This window comes from Ricinus communis, chromosome 6 (assembly GCF_019578655.1).
Source record: "Ricinus communis isolate WT05 ecotype wild-type chromosome 6, ASM1957865v1, whole genome shotgun sequence".
Classification (NCBI taxonomy): Eukaryota; Viridiplantae; Streptophyta; class Magnoliopsida; order Malpighiales; family Euphorbiaceae; genus Ricinus; species Ricinus communis.
This window is the reverse complement of record NC_063261.1, coordinates 18,646,645-18,666,160: the sequence shown is the minus strand read 5'-3', so window position 1 is coordinate 18,666,160 and position 19,516 is coordinate 18,646,645. Positions and strand designations below refer to the sequence as shown.

Sequence of the window (19,516 nt, the reverse complement as noted above, 5' to 3'; positions counted from 1 at the left end):
TTAAATTTAAGTTCGAGCTAAAATATTAAAATTTAATTTATTTAAATTTAATTAAATTTAAGTAATAAATATAAATTTTTATTTTTAAATATTTAAACTAATTTAGTTATTTGCTTTGTACTAATTAGATTTATTTATAATAATTTTATTTATATAAAATTAATATTTATTTAAATATATAATATATAATAAAAATTAATTAATTGATAGTAACACATAAAAATATCTAATATATTTTTAAGCATTGAATCATAAAAATAAATAAATAAAGATATTTAGTTATCAGTTGGATTGACTCGTTTTAATTGATAAGTTAATCTTTAAATGATAATGAATTACACAAGAAAAAATAATAAAAAATTTAATTATGAGTAGTTGTATATGTCTTTTTTGCCTAATTACTAATTAAATTATATTAAATTGGGAATTTTATATATTTTTTTAATAATTTTATTTACATTTTTTTTAAATTTAAAATAAATATTTTTTTAATAATAACAACTAATAAATACAACTTGTAAACAATATAATAATCTTATTATAAAAATAAAATAAAGATAAACTTTTTCTCTAAACTTTATTGATCGTGTTGACGGAAACAAAATATATACACCATCTTGATTATGTGTGTATTAGCAAAAAATATATTCCATTCAGTAACTATACTGAGCCACGTATCGTTTGTATTGTCATTTAACAGATCTTTAAACGAGTCTGATCTTTTGAATATTAGACTCAAACTCATCCTAATCTCAATGGAGGAAGACAAAAAAAATTTCGTAAAAAAATACTCATAATATTTCATCAATAAAATTAATAAATAATTAAAGAAAGTAAATCTAACATAAGATCTTGGATGAATTCTCAATCAAATAAATCTATATTTATTGCGGGGAGGCCTTGATTTATCTTTAAGTGTTGAAACTTTAATAGTCATGAGACCTTTTTTTATACATATTTGATTTGTCATCTATATTAAAATTTATAAGTTCTGATCAACTCATACAAATAAAATAAAAAATATATAATTTAATTAGTTATTGTAAATAACTATCATAAAAAAAAATAAAAAATAAAATACTAGCGAAAAATTAAAATCAGCTACCATCAATAGTAAAAAAAAAGGCCAACGACAACAAAAGAAAAATAGAAAAAAGTGCATAACAATTAAAATTTCTTAAAAATAAATATTTTTAAAATGGCATGATAAGTTAATTGCACTTACCACAAAAAAAAAATTTACATTAGCAGAAAAACTATATCATGTAAGTATGTTAAGTTTTTTGGCGACTTACAAACTTTTAATATGCACAATTGATTTTCATTCCATCACAATAAAATTACAAAAATCGCCTTGAAAGATTATTTTAAAAATAATCTAAAATAATTAAATTAAATTATTAAAAACATTAACTCTCAAATTTAATTAATAATGAGACCTATCAATTTTTATCACAAATTATAAAAGAATCTCAACTCAAATTAAAATATAGACCCATCATTAAATTAAATCTTCTAAATATGCACTTGCATATTTTTTAAGAAAAGAATAAATACCCATTATATTACAGTATTTCCTCATATTTAAGGAGTGTATTTCCAAAATAAAATAAAATAGTAAAAAGTGTTTGAGTCACAGGTGTCAGACATCTACCTCATGTGAACCAGTCCCATCCACTTTCATTGAACAGAGACTGCTAAAACTCAAGAACAATTAAGCTCACATGTGCCATTGATTTCTTTTTTCATTGTATTCCTTGTATTTGCACACTGCATTATATCCATAGATTGAAATAAACAATTTATTATTTAAATTATTTTTAAATATTTAAATATGTCGCTCACCTAATTATCAAATATAATATAATTAAAAAAATAAAAAAAAATTATTTATTTAATAATTCAGAACGTGTTAAATAAAATATTTTTTTACTGTAGAGCTGTCGAAAAAGATTCCCGTAAATGTTCTCTAATGCTTGATGCTATCAGTCAAGTGAATGTTCCCAAACATATGTATACATGCTATCTCCCGTGGCCCTGACCTCATCTGATTATTAATCTCCGTACCACCAACAAAACCAACTAATTGAACCCACAGTTTTTTCTTTGCCTGTTTCTATCCGTACCTTACTATTATCCATCCATTGATAATACTATAAATTCAGTCACTTTCCTATCCATTTTTCGCCTGGGCTTTCCCATCATCAATGGCTCCTACAGCAGCCATGCTAATCCTTTCCAGCCATATCAAGGCTGCTTCTCCCCCGTCTCTTTCTCCTTCAACGACCGCCTCTCCAACTTCTTCTTTTGGGTTCAAGTTCTCTGCAGCGAAATGGGTCCAACAAGACAACACCATCTTCGAAGGAAGATATCAGAAGAAGAAAGAATCATCATCATCTATGGTTGATCCTTCTTTGCCTGCCGAAGATTCTGCTTTGGAAGAGAAGTTTCAGGAGGCCCTTAAACATAGCTGCTGGTGCTAGGAATCTTTCTTTTAAGATTTTCTTTCCTTCTTTCTGTAAATGTTCTTTGTGATTGTAAGTAAAAGTCCTGATTATGTAAATATCATTTGATTGATACATGTGCCAGCAAATGTTTTACTAATTTCTCTTTTTCTCCTCTTACCAATCCCCTGGTTCCCATTTCGGGGAGAAAGGCAATTCGCTGGATTGCCTGAATTACAGCCCCATCATACCTGATAAGAATGAAAGGATAGGACATACCAATTGGATTGATTAACCCAAAAATTCCAATTGTTCAGCCTGCAATTTCTAGGTGAGATGATCAATGATTTAAAACTCAAACTCAATGGCTCATCCTGGAAAAGCATTGGCAAGGGCTACTAAATATAAAATGACCAATTTCATGCCAAATGCATACTATGATTATGCCTAAATTTAACACAAGTACATTTGGCACACAAGGAGACCTAGGCAGTGACACTGAGGGCCACACCTTTGTATCCAGAGCAGAAGAGACCAAAAAGATGACAGCATACTGAACCATTATTACAGAACAAAGAATCATACGACCATCAACACCATTAAACATATTCAAATGTTTTAATGCTCCAATCCCATGAGAATTTGTCCAAGAAAAATAATGGAATGCAGAGTCAGGTTGAGGTGAAGTCTCAATTAATTGGAAAGCAACTTGGCAATCTCTCCAATCCCAATTTTCTGTTCCTTGCTCAATAAAGTTATCAAATTGTCCAGAAAATAACGGTCTTTCCTCTTCGCAGGGTTCTGCAAGACATAATAGAAGGCAACCAAAAAGGAAAAGAGAGTTTGCATCAAGAATTCAACAAAAAAAAAAAAAGGAAACACAATTCTTTCACATCCATTACCATTACCTATTGAAAATAACTAGAAAGTTAGTGCCTTGATAATTATTCACAAAAGTTTCACCAAAAAATGAATTCCACAATTTCTCTTAGTTCATTAATCAAACACTTAGAAGAGATCAACTTAATTAAATAACTAAAAAAACTAGTCATCACGAATATATTATTAGCATGATCACACGACTTCTTTGAGTTCATTGATCAAACATTTGGAAGACATTAACTAAGCTAACTAACAACCTCATCATTACAACTATATCACTGGCATGATTAATTAGAATTACTGATGAGAAAAGAAAAAAAAAAGGTTAACAAAAAAAATTAAGCGGGTACCTGGCGATTGTGAAGTTTGATAAAATTAGCTATGAGTTTTGAGGTATCAGAGCCAGGAGGCTCAACGATACCAAGGAATTTGCAAATGTGAGAAGAAGTAGATGGGACCTCCTTGGACTTTAGTTGGGTATTTACTATGGCGGACCAAGGAGCACAAGGCGGGTGGTGGAGGCGGCTGCTGCGGAGGTGGAGGTGATTGTGGGATTGACCTATCACCGCTTCTCTAGCTGCCGCTAAAGCTGCTGCTGACACGGGCTTGATTTCTTCTTCTACTGATGCCTTCAAATTGGGGACCTTTATCCCTCCTTTGGCCTTCAATGCCTTTCCAGCTATTTTCTTCATATCGGTAGGGTTTTACGTAGGATTGGAAATTGATTGAAATTAGCAGATTGAGAAATTTTTTTCTTACATATCTTTGTTTACGAAAACGAAAAGGCAAAACCCATTTACAGGTCCTGAACTCTTAATTCTTTTTTGTTATCGAGTCCTTAAAGTTTGATTGTGTTCTATTAAGTCCCTAGATTATTATTTTTGTAAACATCAACACCCTTTTAGTCCCTCGACCAAATTAATAATGGTGCAATAATTGATTTTGGACGGAGAAGTTAAAAATTATTTAAGTTTGTTACTAAAATTATCGAAAGGTTTTTTTTATAAATAAATCATTTGAGATGATTTATACTATATTTCAAGAACTCCATCAAATTGAATTTGAACTTAAAATGAGTCTCAATTAATAAGTTTGAATTGAGATTTAAATTTTAAATTCTGAAATTAAATCGAAGTTTAATTTAGTGTTACTTCAACTATATTTTAGAAAATTACAACGTTTTATTATTTATAAGAATAAAAAGGCTTATATAGATTTAATATTTTTCATTTATATTAATACAAAGATCAAGATTTCTAATCATGAATTAGAAAAGATAAATTTCAAGAACTTTTTATAAAATTATATAAAAAAACTATAATACCCATCTATAGAAAATATGCATGCACGTTAGATTTTAAAAATGCCTCAATTAATATTTACAATATAAAAATATTGATAATAAATTTATGGACCTATACATGGGATTTACCCAAGAGAAAATTAATTGAACCATTTTTGGCCAGCTTACGCATCTTTTAACCTTTAATTTGGCATATATCCTTTAACATGGGTTTCTATATATGCGTGTATATATGAGGCTCAACTTGATGGTCTTGAGTCCTAAACATGTATCCCTTATAACATGGAAGAGTTCTTCTGTTAGAACTTTCTTCTCTATTGGGCATAATTATGATTGATTATTGTTCCTCATAAGTTAAAATCTTCTCGAAATAAGTAAAAGGAAATACACAGCAAGTCGAAGTACTGGAAATGCAGGAGAATCCTCCTCAAAGGAGTATAGATAAACTGCATACTAACAATGGATTATTCGAACTCAATAACAAGTGAGAAAAAAAATGTTTCGATATCCACATGAAAGAATACCGGGATTGCTTTGCCAGAAGGTAAAACTCTGGCAAGCAGCAAGCCAAGTAATACCTCTTCGAGGTCGGCCCGACTTTATTCGTCGCACTTATACAAGAGAGAGCTCTCCAGCTGGAATTGATCTCTTGACTAGTTTAGCCCAAGATTCATTAGTCTCAGTGATGACCTTCAGAGCATAATCCTGTGCATAGAAATTGTAAATGAAAGGAGATGAATAATCCTTATATTTTGCCGTAGCTAGCGATAAATATCTGATTCCGTAGACAAGAAAGGATTTTGCTTAGATCCACTGTGTGATTATTCCCTGCTAAAACTTGCTATTATTATCGGGTTAGGGACACTGCATCATTATACATAGAAAGCCATGCACTATGAGGCTGCAGTAGTGTCCTATAATATCTTGTAGTTGAAGCGAAAGGCTACTACCTTTTGATAAGAGAGCAATGTGTGCTTATTCTTAAAGAAAATGAACTTCAGTTTCATTCCTCAATTCGTAACACATATAAATATGATCTAATATAAACTCTTTGGAACATTTAATAGCAGAAAATGAACCATAAGAGTGTTACCTTGTTTGCTGCCTTGTTGCCAAGACCAAACTTGTTAGCAGGCTTTCCGTCAGGGATCTTGTAGTCTCTAAACCAATCCCTGATTGCAGTTAAAGTACCCTGAAGAAAAGATCAGCAAATTTGTTCTCATATTTCTATGGTATGTGTTCATGATGCATCAGTACATGAATTCAAATTAAATTAGTATCCTTGGTCCATCCATACAGGACCATAACATTTGTTGGTTAATTCAGTCTCATATACCCCTTCTAATTTAAAATAATCTTTAGCACCTAATGACCTAGGCCTAACTGAATTCCGCACACAAATGACACCAAAAGTGGCTGTTAATCAACTACCTTCATTAAATTCAACATTTGCAACTAAATAAACTAGCTCTCCTCGCAAGTCTGTCCTCTTTTTGTCATGATCGACTACATTTACGCTTACATCTATTTTAAGATTTGTACAAGTTAAGCTCATAAAGAGAAGGTTCACACATAGATCCTCATTGTCATAGAAACCATTTGATAGCAAATATATCTTTCAAATCATGGCTTCTTGGAAGCAACATGAACTGATACTAAATGGATGCAGTAGCTGAATCTACTAACAAGGGACATAATCATTTCACATCGTACAGCTATCTATTTTTCCGGTCATTTTGGTAGCAAATAACAAAAGCATATTAGCTAGATGAAGATGACAAATCCAAGAGAAAAGGCTTACTGGGAAATGCTTCTCCACATCATCAACATCATTTACAAGAGCAGCTCGTGGATCATCCAGTGAGATTGCTACAATTTTCCAGTCAAGTTCACCCTCATCAATCATGGCTAAAGCACCCAGCGGCTTGACCTTTAGAACTTCCCCTATCTTTCCCCGTCTTTCACCAATTTCAACAACATCAACTAGAAATGAGAACACAAAATTACCACATTGAAGAGTTTCTGTGCTGGAAAATGCAGATGTTGAACAAACTATGGTGATATACCTGGATCATTATCTCCAAATGCCCCTTCAACTTCATGGTTTGCAAGAGACGGGTCTTCCCATGTTTGTGGAAGCAACCCATAGTTCCAGTTTATGTTATAGCTGAAACAAAGGAATGACAGAGGATTACATGATGAAGTACATGGATAATGAAACAGGTAGAAGAAAACTGAGTTTTTAATTACAGCACGCTTATGCTAAAGGTGCAAGTGAAGCCATGACAGGGAAGGAAACTATAAAAAACAACAATCAGATTATAAGCTGCCATGATCAGGATATGCATATCAAAAATCATAGTAATGAGGTGAAAAGAATATGCATATCAATATTATTGGTATAAAAGCAAGTCCCTCAAGCTTGTGAACTATAGGCAACCACATGAAAGATTATGAGACTCATCGTTTTATACATAGACTAGAAATTCCATTTTCAAGAGGAAATAGGGTAACCAACCATACTGAACATACAACTTAAAGAAGAATGGGTATATTGTAAGAATTAACATCATGGTCTATGTGTAAATCTTTCAAGCTCTTAGTATTGTTGGGTAAGGGGACTTCTTCTAGATGAAGTGATTTATTTAATGCCCAAGGGCCTTCCAGTCTATCACATCCTCACACCACCATCCAAAAGTAGTGATGAATGTGATAAATATTATATGATGTAAATACAAGAGAATGATTATTACAACCAGATTCCGGAGTAGATGAAAATAATCATTTACTTCATCCAATAGCAAATGGCAACACATGATCAACCACCAATCGCTCACAGAAACATAGCCAAAGAGATATTCCTTGCGCCTTTAATGCGCAAAATGGCCATGGACTTTCTCCAATACAAACCAGTGCAAATAATTTTACCAATTCTACACTCCAACCAACAGCAAAACTCTATAGTTCCTTTCAGGAATGCAAGTTCTCAAAGCAACATAGGCATCTCTTTCAAACTGATTAACCATGTGTCTAGGGTTGTGTTTGACAAAAGAACTTTTGAGAAAAAAGAATTAGTTCTAACTTTTCTGAAATTTGACAATTGCTAGGTAAAATGATGTTTTTTCCAAATACCAGTTTGACAAAAGCAGATTATAAAAGATTTAAAAAATAAATTATACTTGACCAAAAAAATTCTAAACCAGCAAATCAGACAGGTAAGAAATAGGCAAATCTTACGGATAGTATCTAAGTTTCCCCTTTTTGGTGTCCTGCTTGATGGGAGTGAACTGCTCATCAGTAGCAACCTCCATCTTTGCACTTGATTCTCTAGGAATTTCAACAATAAAGTTGAATACACCATCACCCAAGTGCAATGGTATGTCATGCCAAGGAGAAACCTGCATGTTAGGCAACAACTACATGTCATCCGCAGGTAGATAAAATAAAACCAATAGAAACAATGAAAACAATTGTCATATTATATCCGAAACAATTGTTATATTATTTCTCTAAAATGCTACTGAACAAATAATTTTAACCCAGAAAGAAAAGAACTCATCACCATAAAACACTTGAAAGTTATGCTTTAAATAGTTAAAGAAATCAAAATCACAAATAATGAGAACTACTGTCGACCCAATTATATCTCAAAAACAAACTACTACATAACATCCCTTACTTCTTCAAACAAATATTTTTTACAAGCCGCACATGTTATTGTGGATAAACATTGAAAATTCACCTCAACCAAGCCAGAAAATTCTATTTTGCATTTTTTTCTCGGGAAACAAACAAAATATGAAATTGCGAACAGCAAAATGACACTACAATAGACAGCTTTCACATAATCCAAGATTAAACCACTTCAAACTCACTCACATCCTAATATTTCAGCGAAACATCAAAAAGAAAGAGAAAAGCAAAATAAAAAATAAAAAAAGATAATAGAGAGAAATAAAAAAGAAGAGACCTTTTTGCCAGAGTTGTCAAGAAAGAAGACACGGTAATCAAGGGTCTCAGGCTGACCTTCCTCTCTGATCTGAACATCAGGATTGTAAATAGCAGTGCATGTCCAAAGTGATGATCTTTTAACAGAAGAAGAGGAAAAGAGAGACACTTGTCGTTTGCCATTAAAGCATATACTATTGAAGCGAGTATTTTGGCTCAAACTGAATGGTTTTTTAAGTAACAGGCAAGACGTCGTCGTAGTGGCTGCTGCTGCTGTTGCCATCACTCTTGCGGCTGCCATTTGCTACCTGGTGTGGAGGGGAGGAAGGTGATTATCAGTGATGGCTTTTGCTCTGTGTCTGGTCTTTTTCTTTAAATTTTATAGCCACACAGAAAAAGAAGTGGTTTGGTCTTGATAGGCTGCGTCGTTTTACATTATTTTTTACAGTATTATATTATATAATATATATATATATATTCTTTATTTACTCATTATTTGAATTGAACTCACTAATTTTTGCCGTCAAGAACTGACATTTCTTCTGGTCTGGGTTCCTCTTTTTTTATAATTGAATAGATTTCGGGTTAGAATTTTATGATGTATTATATTAATTTTATAACAAATGATAAAGCATAATTATATTTTATGATATAAAATTTATAAAAATAAATCATATAAATAAAAATTTACTTTATTCATAAAAATACATTTAAGAGTTAATTTAAATGATAATTAATAAGATAGTTTACGTTTAATAAATAAAATTTTAAATTTAAATTCTCACTTGTAATAAATATTAAAAAATTATATTTATATTGCATAAACTAATTTTTTATCAAATTTTATTTTAAATAAAAATTATTATAAAAATAAATTTTTTAAATAAAAAATTATATAATAAATTTTGCTTTAAATAAAAAGTGAGGATGATATTGGTATGAGTTGATTTTTATAAAATTAATGTATATATTTTTATTATAATTTATACTTATATATATTATTATTATTATTATTAGTATTGAATAGCCTATTTTATTAATTTTGAATAATAATTAGTAATTTTACAAAATTTAATAGAAATCCCGAAATTCATTCGGTTCCATTACATAATATTATAAATTTTTTCTTGGAAATTATTATTATTATTATTATTATTGATTCTCGGAGTCGTTGCACTAGGATTTTATTAATCGTTAGATGAATCTGACCGGAATCTTTGGTAAAGTGCTGTGTTTGATACTTCAGCTGCCCCATGCTCTTGCTTTTGTTGACTTCAGCTGCCCATGTGGCATCTGGGGCATGTTTTTTTTAGATCGAATTTTTAATTGAACGAAGATAATAATAAATGAATATGAGATGGGTTCAAGATTTGCTGGTCTAATTTTATAATTTATATCGGATTAAATTTAGATTTAAATTTGTGAATACTTATTATCTGAAATTAATTATGTTAGATTTTATTTGTTTTTATTATTTAAAATATTATTTTTATTGAATTTATGCTTAGTTGTATTAATATATTAAATATTAATGTTGAATATTTAGATTAATTAGTTTGTATTTAATTTTTTATTAATTTTCATTAATACATTTTAAAATATTTAGATACTCATCTATATAAATTGATATTTAATGAATAAAGTATTTGTTTCTATCCAATTAAATATTTATAAAATATATTTAATAGTTATTAAATTTAAACGAATTTTAATCAAGTCGGTTAGTATAAAAATATTTTGATTTGTTGGAGTAACCTTAAATGGAGCGTGACTGCGACGCTCTATGATACACAGGAACCGGAAGTAGATTAACAGCTAGACATGACTGGAGGAATTCAAACAAAACGCTCCAAAAACGAGATGAAAGGTTATGCGCTAGACAAGCAACTGGACTCTTGAAGTTTTTCTATCCGTGGCTAAACCACATCGCCGCTAACAAACTGAGGCCAAACTGGTGATAGGGCGGGGCATCTCCAAACTGATCTAAAGCTTGACAAACTTAGATGCCCCCTTTTGAAGCTTCGGTTAAACTCTCTTGAGCAAACCCAGACCCTTCCACTATATAGCCTCACTACAGGAGGAGAAACAATGGACGTTTTTTGCACTAACCAGTTGCAACTACAACAAAACAGCTATCAAAAAACAAAACGAAACATGTGGAAGAGCTTCCGATTAAGAAAAAAGAAAAGAAACATTAAGAATCATAAAACATTAAAAACTAATAGAAAATCAAATTAAATAATAATAAACAAAGAAAATCTTTAGAGATGGGTTTTTAGATATTCGGAACTATTGGAATCACCCTTGAAGAACAAAAGGCTCCAAGAATAGATAAAAACTAAGAGAGAAGATAGAGAGAAAACCACCGGTTACAGTTTAATATTGATTCTGTTTGTAATGACACGACAATTTTGATATATCTGTTGTGATTTTTAGTGGATACTTCATTTGAATTTTTTAGATTAATCTTGGTTTTTGATAATATATCATTATTTTTTTGTTAATTTTTTATTTTAATTATGATTAATTTCCTTTAAAAAAAATTAAATACTTAACTTGTGTTAACTTGTGTTCTTATTCTATGTCTAATTCATTGAACAAATAGATTTGTATTTTATGTTAATAAAAGAGTAATTCAATAAAGATATAACACATAAAAATAAAATATGTCTATAAAAACTTAAAATGAAGAAAGTAATAGAAAATTCAAGGTAGTTTGAGGTATTTGAATGATAGGTAAATTAAATTTAATAAAACTAAAATAGATTAAAAAAATATAAAAACAATAACAATCATAGACTGAATGTGGGCCATTCTGAAAACGAACAGCAATTAGGATCAAAGGTAAATATGATAATTTATTTTTTTTACAATAAGCAAAGATCATTTCCTAATATTTTATTTAAAAATCTGACTGACTTAATTAAAGAACGAACTAACTAAAATCAGTTGCATTTGATAATAATATGATTTAAGCCAATCATTTCTCAATTTACCCCCGAAAACAGAAGAACATCAGCTCCAATTTCTGAACTGGCTGCCAATTAATTAGATTCCATAAACCCTAAACCTCCAGAAAAGAATTTTCCACTGAAGACAAAATTTACAGAAACTAATTAAATTCTATTTCTGCATGCATTGTTCAAATTACATATGGCATCTTCAGAGATCGAGGTAGTAGTATCATCACCAGAATCCAGAACGCCGTCGCATCAGCAGCAGCAGGAGCTACCGCCTGTGCTCGATGTTTTCTCTGCTTCTGCTTACGGAGATTTCGAGAAATTGCGCAAGTTTGTTGAACAAGACGGTGCTTCTCTCTCTAGACCTGATGTTAATGGTTACTATGCTCTTCAATGGGCTGCTCTCAACAATTTTGCTGATATTGCACAGTATATAATTGAGGTATTGTGCACATTTACGCATTGGAAAGATTTAATCTTCTTTCTTTTTGAATTTTTGTTAAAGTTGTTAACCTTTTATATATGAAATGGTTAGAGTGCTAAATATGCAAAAAATTAATTGAATTGAGTTCTATTTAGTCAATTATTGTGTTTGGGAAGCACGTAGTTGCTATAATTAAATTCTTTCAACTTCAGAAAAGAAAAAGGTATTCTGAAAGAAATGGATTTATGCAAAAAAAATGAGGTGATTTTGGAATAATTTAATTCAAAAGAAGTACTGCACATGATTTATCCCAAACAAGGTTTTGGTTTTTTGGATTTTGTATTGGAGTTGATCGGGACTAAGTGTCCAATGTCTGTGTTGTGGTGTTGAAGCATGGAGGTGATGTGAATGCAGCTGATAATATGTTGCAAACAGCTTTACATTGGGCTGCAGTTAGGGGTTCAACTGCTGCAGCTGACGTGTTATTGCAGAATGGAGCTCGAGTTGAGGCAGCTGATATAAATGGATATCGGGTAATCTCTTTTATTTTTTTTTTAAGTGATGTTCTTTTGGTTTTTTACTTTTTAAGATGTCTAGTGCTCCTATACCATGTGAATGCATCTCAAATTTTCTCTGCAGGCAGTTCATGTTGCAGCTCAGTATGGACAAACTGCTTTCTTAAATCACATCATTGCAAAGTATCATGCTGATTTTGATGTACCAGATAATGAAGGGAGGAGCCCTCTTCATTGGTACGTCAAAACACTATGGCTGAACGAGGTTATAGACACTTGTTGGTGCATTTTGTCTTTGACATGGCTTGTTGGGATTTTTAAAATAACCTTCTGTTTGGTGCAATGGCACTTCGACTTTGGAGCCAATCTTTAGCTACCTGTCACTCCCATCCACTTTCAGTTGTCTCACAATCTTCATCATCCTATAGGGGCTAAAAATGACGTGACCTTAAATGTAAAGAAAGAAGTTATTTTCAGATATCTCACCTGCAATATGACAATCTAAATGGTGACATGAAGTAAAAAGATTTGTGTAGTCCGCTTCAATTAGTTTGGAATTATGACTTGGTTGAGCTGAAACTAATGTAACGCCACAAACATGTGAAAGTTTATTGTACAAGTAGAGCATTGAATTATCTTAATGCAGTAGGAGACTTGTTATTTAATAGTTGTTTTCTATAATTTTTAAGTACAGTTCAAGTAGGTTTCTCAACACCTCACATAAATTTAATTAAGATTAGAATAAATACTGGGGCATAGGTAGTATATACATAATTGGAATATATAAGGTGAAATCTTACTATAATAGGCATAGGTAGTATATACATAATTGGAATATATAAGGTGAAATCTTACTATAATATCATAGGCATATCATGATGACTCTCTGTGGTTGTATCATATAAACGAAGCTTTTTACAATTCCCTTTTTGCTTATAGTTGTGCTTTCTTATCAAAATAATTATTCTTGCTAGTCATGCTTTTCAAATTTTCTTTTCTGCTGCCTATTTCAATTCAGTTTGTCCCAAGACTTGTTAGCTTCATGTCTGCAAGCATATGCTTAAAGAATTTTTTCAATCTAGAAGGCAAGTAATGACACTCCTATTTGAGAATCAGTATATTGTTCAAATGTTTTGAATTGCTGCTTGATACGTTGGTGAAAATCTTAATTGCGAATGCTGTTATAAGATGCTCTAAATAAATTTCCATTACTCAAAAACATTCATGACCTCTAGATTTATTTCTTCTGAAAATATGTCAACACTTGAGGTGAAAGAGGCTTACTCTTGTGATGCAATCTACCAGGGCTGCATATAAGGGCTACCCCGACACAATTAGATTACTTCTATTTCGAGATGCAAGTCAAGGAAGACAAGATAAAGAAGGTATACAGGGAAAGTTTAAAATTCCCCTTTTAATCATTTTATCTCCAATTGTTGACCTGTCTCCTTTAAAATCCAGATGACTGGATTTATGTGACCATTTTAGACACATTATCACTCCCGTCTCCTAATTTTTTCATATTATTCTAGGTTCTGAGCTAATGTCTCACTGATGGAGAAACAAAGTAATTTCTTCTTTTAGGAAAAAGAAAGGAAAATAATGACAACTCAGCAGTTTGTGTAGTTCAATAGCTATCTAAACATATGCTGGCTTGAAGAAAGAGAAAAAAAGTGAGAGAGGGGATTGTTGTAGTATGCATGTCTGTGTAATGATCTGTTTTTAGCATGTGTGTGAAAAAACAATGCCTCATATATTCTTTTATTGGGGATAGATAAAGCGAGGATCAGATACTGCAATTAATTGGAAATCTAAAAGTGAAAAGTTGATTCTTTGATAAAGAAACATTTCAGCATCTTAAAATTACTCCTAGGGAGTTTATCTTTTCTGGTATCTTCTCAAAGAACTTTTGGTTGTTGGTAAAGGTGTTTCCCTTATGCATTGATTAAAGACAATAAAAAAGGTCAACTTCCATTTGGTATCCTTATGTATTTCTAAACTACACAACAAATCAATTAGGAATAAAGTTGCTTTCGATGGGATAATTATATTTGAATTAAAATGCAATATTTCCCTTCCAGCCCAATTTTTCTGTAGGGATTTAATTGAGTCCACTATCATTATCCTGGTTGCCTTGGATGTTGTGGAGAATAGTTTCCACTTTAACCTTTAGTATGTGAAGATTTTGTTTAATAGAATTGGAACAAGGACACTAGTCAGTTATTTAAGAACAGCAACAGTATGAAACCATTAAGGTATTTGCTTAATACATTACATTCTTGAGGGTTACATAAGTTTTTTCATTCTAATTTATTTGTTGTGGAAAAGAAGAGAATAATTACTTCCTTACACATCTAAGTAGCCATGCTGATGTTGAAAAATAATTCTATCAGGTTGCACCCCTTTGCACTGGGCTGCATTAAAAGGAAATGTAGAGGCATGCACTGTGCTTGTACATGCTGGCACAAAGCAGGAACTGACAGTGAAGGATAAAGCTGGATTTACTCCTTTTCAGCTTGCATCTGATAAAGGTCATCGGCAAGTTACCTTTTTCCTTGTACGTAACTTCTTATTAAGAATATCATTTTTCATCAACTAAACATTGAACTGTTTCCTTTTCAATGTGAATGCCTTACAGTTCTATGCATGGTTTGGTTCTGACAGTTTTCCATGCTTAAATCTTGTGAGAGTTTCTGCTTGGAATAGTTCAGTCAGTTAGATGTCTGTGGTCTTCACCTATTGTTTTTGAAGTATACAATTCATTTGAGCACTGACTTTTAGTAGTTTCTTGTACATTTGAGTTTTGTTGTTGCTGTTGCAGAACTAATGTACTGTCTGACAGCTAAATTTGTGGCTTGAACTTCTTGCACCTCTGCCATTGAATTTGTTTTCTCTGAAATTGACAGGAAAAATTGGACATTTATGAAGTATCATTTCTATGGTACATTGCCATATCCATTGACTGAAAAGATACAGTCTCCCCCTCAGCCAACTGCCATCCCCCTCCTTCCTCCCAATTTTTCATGTCTATGATAAACACTCAGATGTAGGCTATATGTAGCTTATGAAAAAGCCTCGCTGAAATGGAAGAATTATCTGCTAATAAATAAAAATATTTTTAGTGGAAACTTGTTTGCTTGCATTGGGGCAATGGTGTTGTGGACAATTATTAGTACGATTGCCATTCCAGATGGTCATGTTCAGTTTATGATAGCAATTAGACCTATTTTTTGTTTAATTTATCTTTCAATTCAGTTGAGGATAAAAATTACATCATGCATTGAGAATATCTATGTTTACAAAATATTGGGCTAGATATTCACATTGTTTTTTCGGTTGTTGCTCAGTCTACTGCGCAGCGGGCACAAAGAAAACACTGGAGTGACAAAATTTGCAATGGGAAGATGGGGCATATTGGTTATGCTCCTATATTGTTATCTATTATAATCATTCTCATGGTCCTCTTTTTCAACTCAATCATGGCTGGTAAGATTTTCCATTTCAAGTTTCACTTTGTTGTGGATTGCAAGTTGTTCTTCTCTCACTTTTAATTCACTGTCATTGTAGCTGCAAATCTTCCAAAGGTAACTGCTGTTGTTGGACTATGGGGGTGGGCTGCTCTTTCTCTTTCTGTTCTTGCATTGATCATGTTCTACCGATGTAGTAGGTAATTTCTTGTCCTGCTATTATTGTTGACTTAGTTTTTGGTTGCGTATCTGCTTCATGTGTAGGTTTTTATGGGTAAGATCTTATTTGTTGATTTAACTGCTTGTTTCTGTTTTGGTTTTGTGCTTCTTATTTTTTCCAATACAGTCAGCATGTAGTTGTTGCCTTCCTTAGATTTTTGTTCTGCTGGATGTATATCTCTTTCATTTGTGTGCCCTGCTTCTTTGGATTTGCTGTTTTCTAGATCTAAATCTCTTTCTTAAGCGCGCCACTACATTTAAGTTTATAAAAAAAATTTATCATAGAAGTTACTTTCTTCATACTCTTTCACAATCATCTGCAGCAGAGATCCAGGTTTTATTAAAAGACTTGAAGATTTGGGTAAAGATGCAGATACAGAGGTATTGACCTTCCATGTTTTAGTTATTTCCTTGCTATTCTTATTACAGAATGTCTGATTCTAACTGAACATGCTTTACATAAGTTGTTTTTGATAAAGTACTTCTTCCATAGCATGGTGGAAATTTGAAAAACCTCAATTTCTTTGTCTCCTTACTTAAACTATTCTGTTTGCCCTTTTTCTGGCCTTCTGTTCCTTTTTTTCTTTTGAACTTTAAGGATAGACTGATTCCCGAAAGATGATGCCTTGTGGATATTTACACTATCTGGATAGGAAGGGGAAAATGGGGAGGAAAAAGATAGGAAGGAAAGAGAGAGAAGGATGAAATACTTTTCTCTGGTCTTTTATAATTCTTCCAGGACAAGGCAAGGGTACAGGAGGAATAAGTGAAAATGATATAGTTTGTGAACCCAAAGAACAAATGCGAAATTGTATAGTTTTATATGGTTATATATTCTATGAAAAAAATGTGCAAATGGAAGTAATAAGAAAGTGAGTATAATTTTGGACCTGAAAGGAAATGGTTTCTCCCTTTCCCTTCCTTTGTTGCTTCTTCCACAAATCAAACAGGTTTAGAGGTTGGTCCTTCATTATTTTTCTTTCCTCCTCCTTTTTGCCCCAAGCCAAATGTAGCATTAGAGTTTCCTTTACTTGTTTATATACTTGTCAATTTGTTTTTGTGGTGTTCAAATGTAAGGGTGTTTAGGAGCAACTTTTGAGTGGGTTGGTGCTGATCATTGATAGCACTTTGCTTTCTGATCCATCTTCCAGTCCTGATCTTTGGGTACCTATTACGGTGCTATAGCTGCATCTCTTTGTGATACAGCAACATTATAAGGATTATGGTTATAAATCTTTTTGTTTTCGGGTCAAATAAGCAAAAGAAATTTTATTGCTAAACTCAATACAACAAAGAGCAATTTGCTCTCAGAACTTTTTGAGTGCGTTGGTGCTGATCATAGATAGCATTCATGGTTATGCTTATTTGAACTTTTTTTCTTTTGCTTCTCCATTTTCTAACAAACATTTGACAATGTGCAGGATCCCCTATTGAATGTCGATCTGAATAACTCCTCCGTGTGGATGGGGAATTGGTCTCAACTTTGCCCTACCTGCAAGGTGGACTTCTATTGTATAATGAGGATAATAAAGATAGTACTTCCGTATTTCATTTCTCTGAAGATTTATACAATTCTTAAGATGCTGTATAGACTAAATTGGCGTCAGATTAAATTTTGTTCAGATAATTAGACCCGTTCGCTCCAAGCACTGCCCTGCATGTAAGCGCTGTGTGGAGCAGTTTGACCACCATTGCCCATGGATATCTAATTGTGTGGGGAAGGTGAGAAATTGGGTCTCTATTTGAAGTTTGGTATTCCCAATATATAGGATTGATTGATAAGAGGCTTCCTTTTGGAACTGTTGGTTTCTTTCTTTAATGGTGTTGTTCTTTGAATGATTGCATGGAAGGCTGTCCTATTGCCCTATGAAAATGCAAGGGCTGCTGTTAGCAAACAACGAGTGTGGTTTTTGCTAGTTTGCAAAATGCAAAGTTGAAATGCTGATCTATGCCAGTTTTTTCCTGTGGCTGTGCATATTTCTATGCAATTTTTAAAGCCCATTTACTGAATTTGTCTTTGTCTTTGTTTTTGTTTTTATCTGTCCTTTATCTGATTCTAAACCTTGTTCTTTTGATTTTTTTTTTTCATGTGCATCTTTTAGAGGAACAGACGGGACTTCTTCATATTTTTATGCTCAGGGACTTTGACATCATTCCTTTCAGCTGCTGTTACAATTCAAAGTAAGTTGCTTGCTTAATCAATCTTTAATTATCCCTTCCATGCTGTATATATGTGCTAGCTTATTTTGGAGAATGTTTAGAGAAAGAAAAAAAAATCTTTCAATTTTGTTTGTCTTGACAGGGATTTGGACAGCTGTACATACATTGCATATAGAACAAAGATGGGTTCATTATTTGGTAGTTCAACATCCTGGTGCTGTTGCATTTTTATTTTTCGATGTGATTATTTTTATGGCAGCCACAACGTTAACCATAGCTCAAGCATCACAGGTAATGGACTACAAATACCATGTCATATACTAGATCTGAATTTGATTTAAGTGTTTCCTGTGTTTAATTTTCTTCAGTTTTAGCCAAATGCCAGCAAGATATGTTGACCCAACTTGTCGACATATTGTGGGTGTTGCATGATGTAGGTTGTGTTCTTTCATAGAGCACCATTTCTTACTATATACGGTGGCAGCCTAGGCGAATGATAAAAATTAATTGCTTCTTTTTCTTCCCCTCAGGAAAGGAGTTGGGTTTTATAAAACTTGTTAATGCTTAAATTTGACTGCTCAATGGATTTTCCATTTTAATAAATATTTTTTATACAGATAGCTCGGAATATCACCACCAATGAACTTGCAAATGCTGCTCGTTATGGATATCTCCGTGGTCCAGACGGACGATTTCGGAATCCCTATAACCATGGATGCCGAAAGAATTGTTCGGATTTCATTATTCAGGGCTACACAGATGATGATGAAATTGCTTGGCCGCCATTACAACAGGTTGCCAGCTAGAACTGATGCAATGAGATGCTGCTCTGTGATGTGAAACCATCCTTGCAAATGCCAAGATTCATGTTGTAATCATACAGGTCCCATTCATATTGATATACAAACTTGGTCATATAGATGATATAATTAATGATAATATTATGTACATTTAGTACTGCAAGATAGAAATAGATAAAGAAAAACTAGTCGTTTTTCGTCGCATTGCCGTAGTTATTTCAAAAAATTATACTAGTATTTATAGGATTTTGTGTTTAGATTAATAACCCCATATTGTATTTAATGTAATATAAAAGTGACTTATTGATTGCGATTTGAGTTCTAATTTTCAGCGAGAAATTAAAACAGCTTAACCTTCATGAATATGATTTTGATAAATTCCTACGTACATTAA

General features: G+C 32.2%; 3 protein-coding genes across 4 annotated transcripts; 1 reads left to right on the top strand and 2 right to left on the bottom strand.

The window, feature by feature from the left end:
- Window positions 1-2,847: 2,847 nt before the first annotated feature.
- LOC8279170 lies at window positions 2,848-4,120 on the bottom strand. Its single transcript, XM_002518255.4, has 2 exons — window positions 3,677-4,120; window positions 2,848-3,245 (listed from the first exon to the last, which is right to left on the bottom strand). The coding sequence occupies exons 1-2, from the start codon at window positions 4,016-4,018 to the stop codon at window positions 3,138-3,140; spliced, it is 450 nt and encodes a 149-aa protein (XP_002518301.1). The 5' UTR covers window positions 4,019-4,120; the 3' UTR covers window positions 2,848-3,137.
- An 859-nt stretch (window positions 4,121-4,979) lies between these two features.
- Window positions 4,980-9,100, bottom strand: LOC8279171 (soluble inorganic pyrophosphatase 6, chloroplastic). Its single transcript, XM_002518256.3, has 6 exons — window positions 8,600-9,100; window positions 7,867-8,027; window positions 6,696-6,796; window positions 6,431-6,612; window positions 5,723-5,821; window positions 4,980-5,334 (listed from the first exon to the last, which is right to left on the bottom strand). The coding sequence occupies exons 1-6, from the start codon at window positions 8,876-8,878 to the stop codon at window positions 5,242-5,244; spliced, it is 915 nt and encodes a 304-aa protein (XP_002518302.1). The 5' UTR covers window positions 8,879-9,100; the 3' UTR covers window positions 4,980-5,241.
- Window positions 9,101-11,519: 2,419 nt separating this feature from the next.
- Window positions 11,520-19,440, top strand: LOC8279172 (probable protein S-acyltransferase 23). Of its 2 annotated transcripts, none has more exons than XM_015718706.3 (13): window positions 11,520-11,979; window positions 12,354-12,494; window positions 12,601-12,713; window positions 13,782-13,861; window positions 14,870-15,033; window positions 15,824-15,962; window positions 16,044-16,143; window positions 16,489-16,543; window positions 17,584-17,661; window positions 17,786-17,884; window positions 18,265-18,343; window positions 18,465-18,613; window positions 18,940-19,440. In XM_015718706.3, exons 1-13 carry the CDS (start codon window positions 11,731-11,733, stop codon window positions 19,126-19,128), a joined length of 1,635 nt encoding a protein of 544 aa, XP_015574192.2. In that variant the 5' UTR covers window positions 11,520-11,730; the 3' UTR covers window positions 19,129-19,440. The 2 variants fall into 2 exon arrangements, with proteins under 2 accessions (XP_015574192.2, XP_002518303.2); XM_002518257.4 differs by having other exon boundaries at window positions 16,486-16,543.
- The last annotated feature ends 76 nt before the right edge of the window (window positions 19,441-19,516 follow it).

Excerpts from the sequence above, each read along its gene's own strand:
- LOC8279172 (XM_002518257.4), top strand. The coding sequence starts at position 11,731 with ATGGCATCTTCAGAGATCGAGGTAGTAGTATCATCACCAGAATCCAGA. Across the intron at positions 16,144-16,485 it reads ATGTTCTACCGATGTAGTAG|CAGAGATCCAGGTTTTATTA; the intron begins GTAATTTCTTGT and ends AATCATCTGCAG. Across the intron at positions 16,544-17,583 it reads GTAAAGATGCAGATACAGAG|GATCCCCTATTGAATGTCGA; the intron begins GTATTGACCTTC and ends GACAATGTGCAG.
- LOC8279170 (XM_002518255.4), bottom strand. The coding sequence starts at position 4,018 with ATGAAGAAAATAGCTGGAAAGGCATTGAAGGCCAAAGGAGGGATAAAG. Across the intron at positions 3,246-3,676 it reads TCAAACTTCACAATCGCCAG|AACCCTGCGAAGAGGAAAGA; the intron begins GTACCCGCTTAA and ends TATGTCTTGCAG.
- LOC8279171 (XM_002518256.3), bottom strand. The coding sequence starts at position 8,878 with ATGGCAGCCGCAAGAGTGATGGCAACAGCAGCAGCAGCCACTACGACG. Across the intron at positions 8,028-8,599 it reads TTGACAACTCTGGCAAAAAG|GTTTCTCCTTGGCATGACAT; the intron begins GTCTCTTCTTTT and ends CCTAACATGCAG. Across the intron at positions 5,822-6,430 it reads ATGTGGAGAAGCATTTCCCA|GGTACTTTAACTGCAATCAG; the intron begins GTAAGCCTTTTC and ends TCTTTTCTTCAG.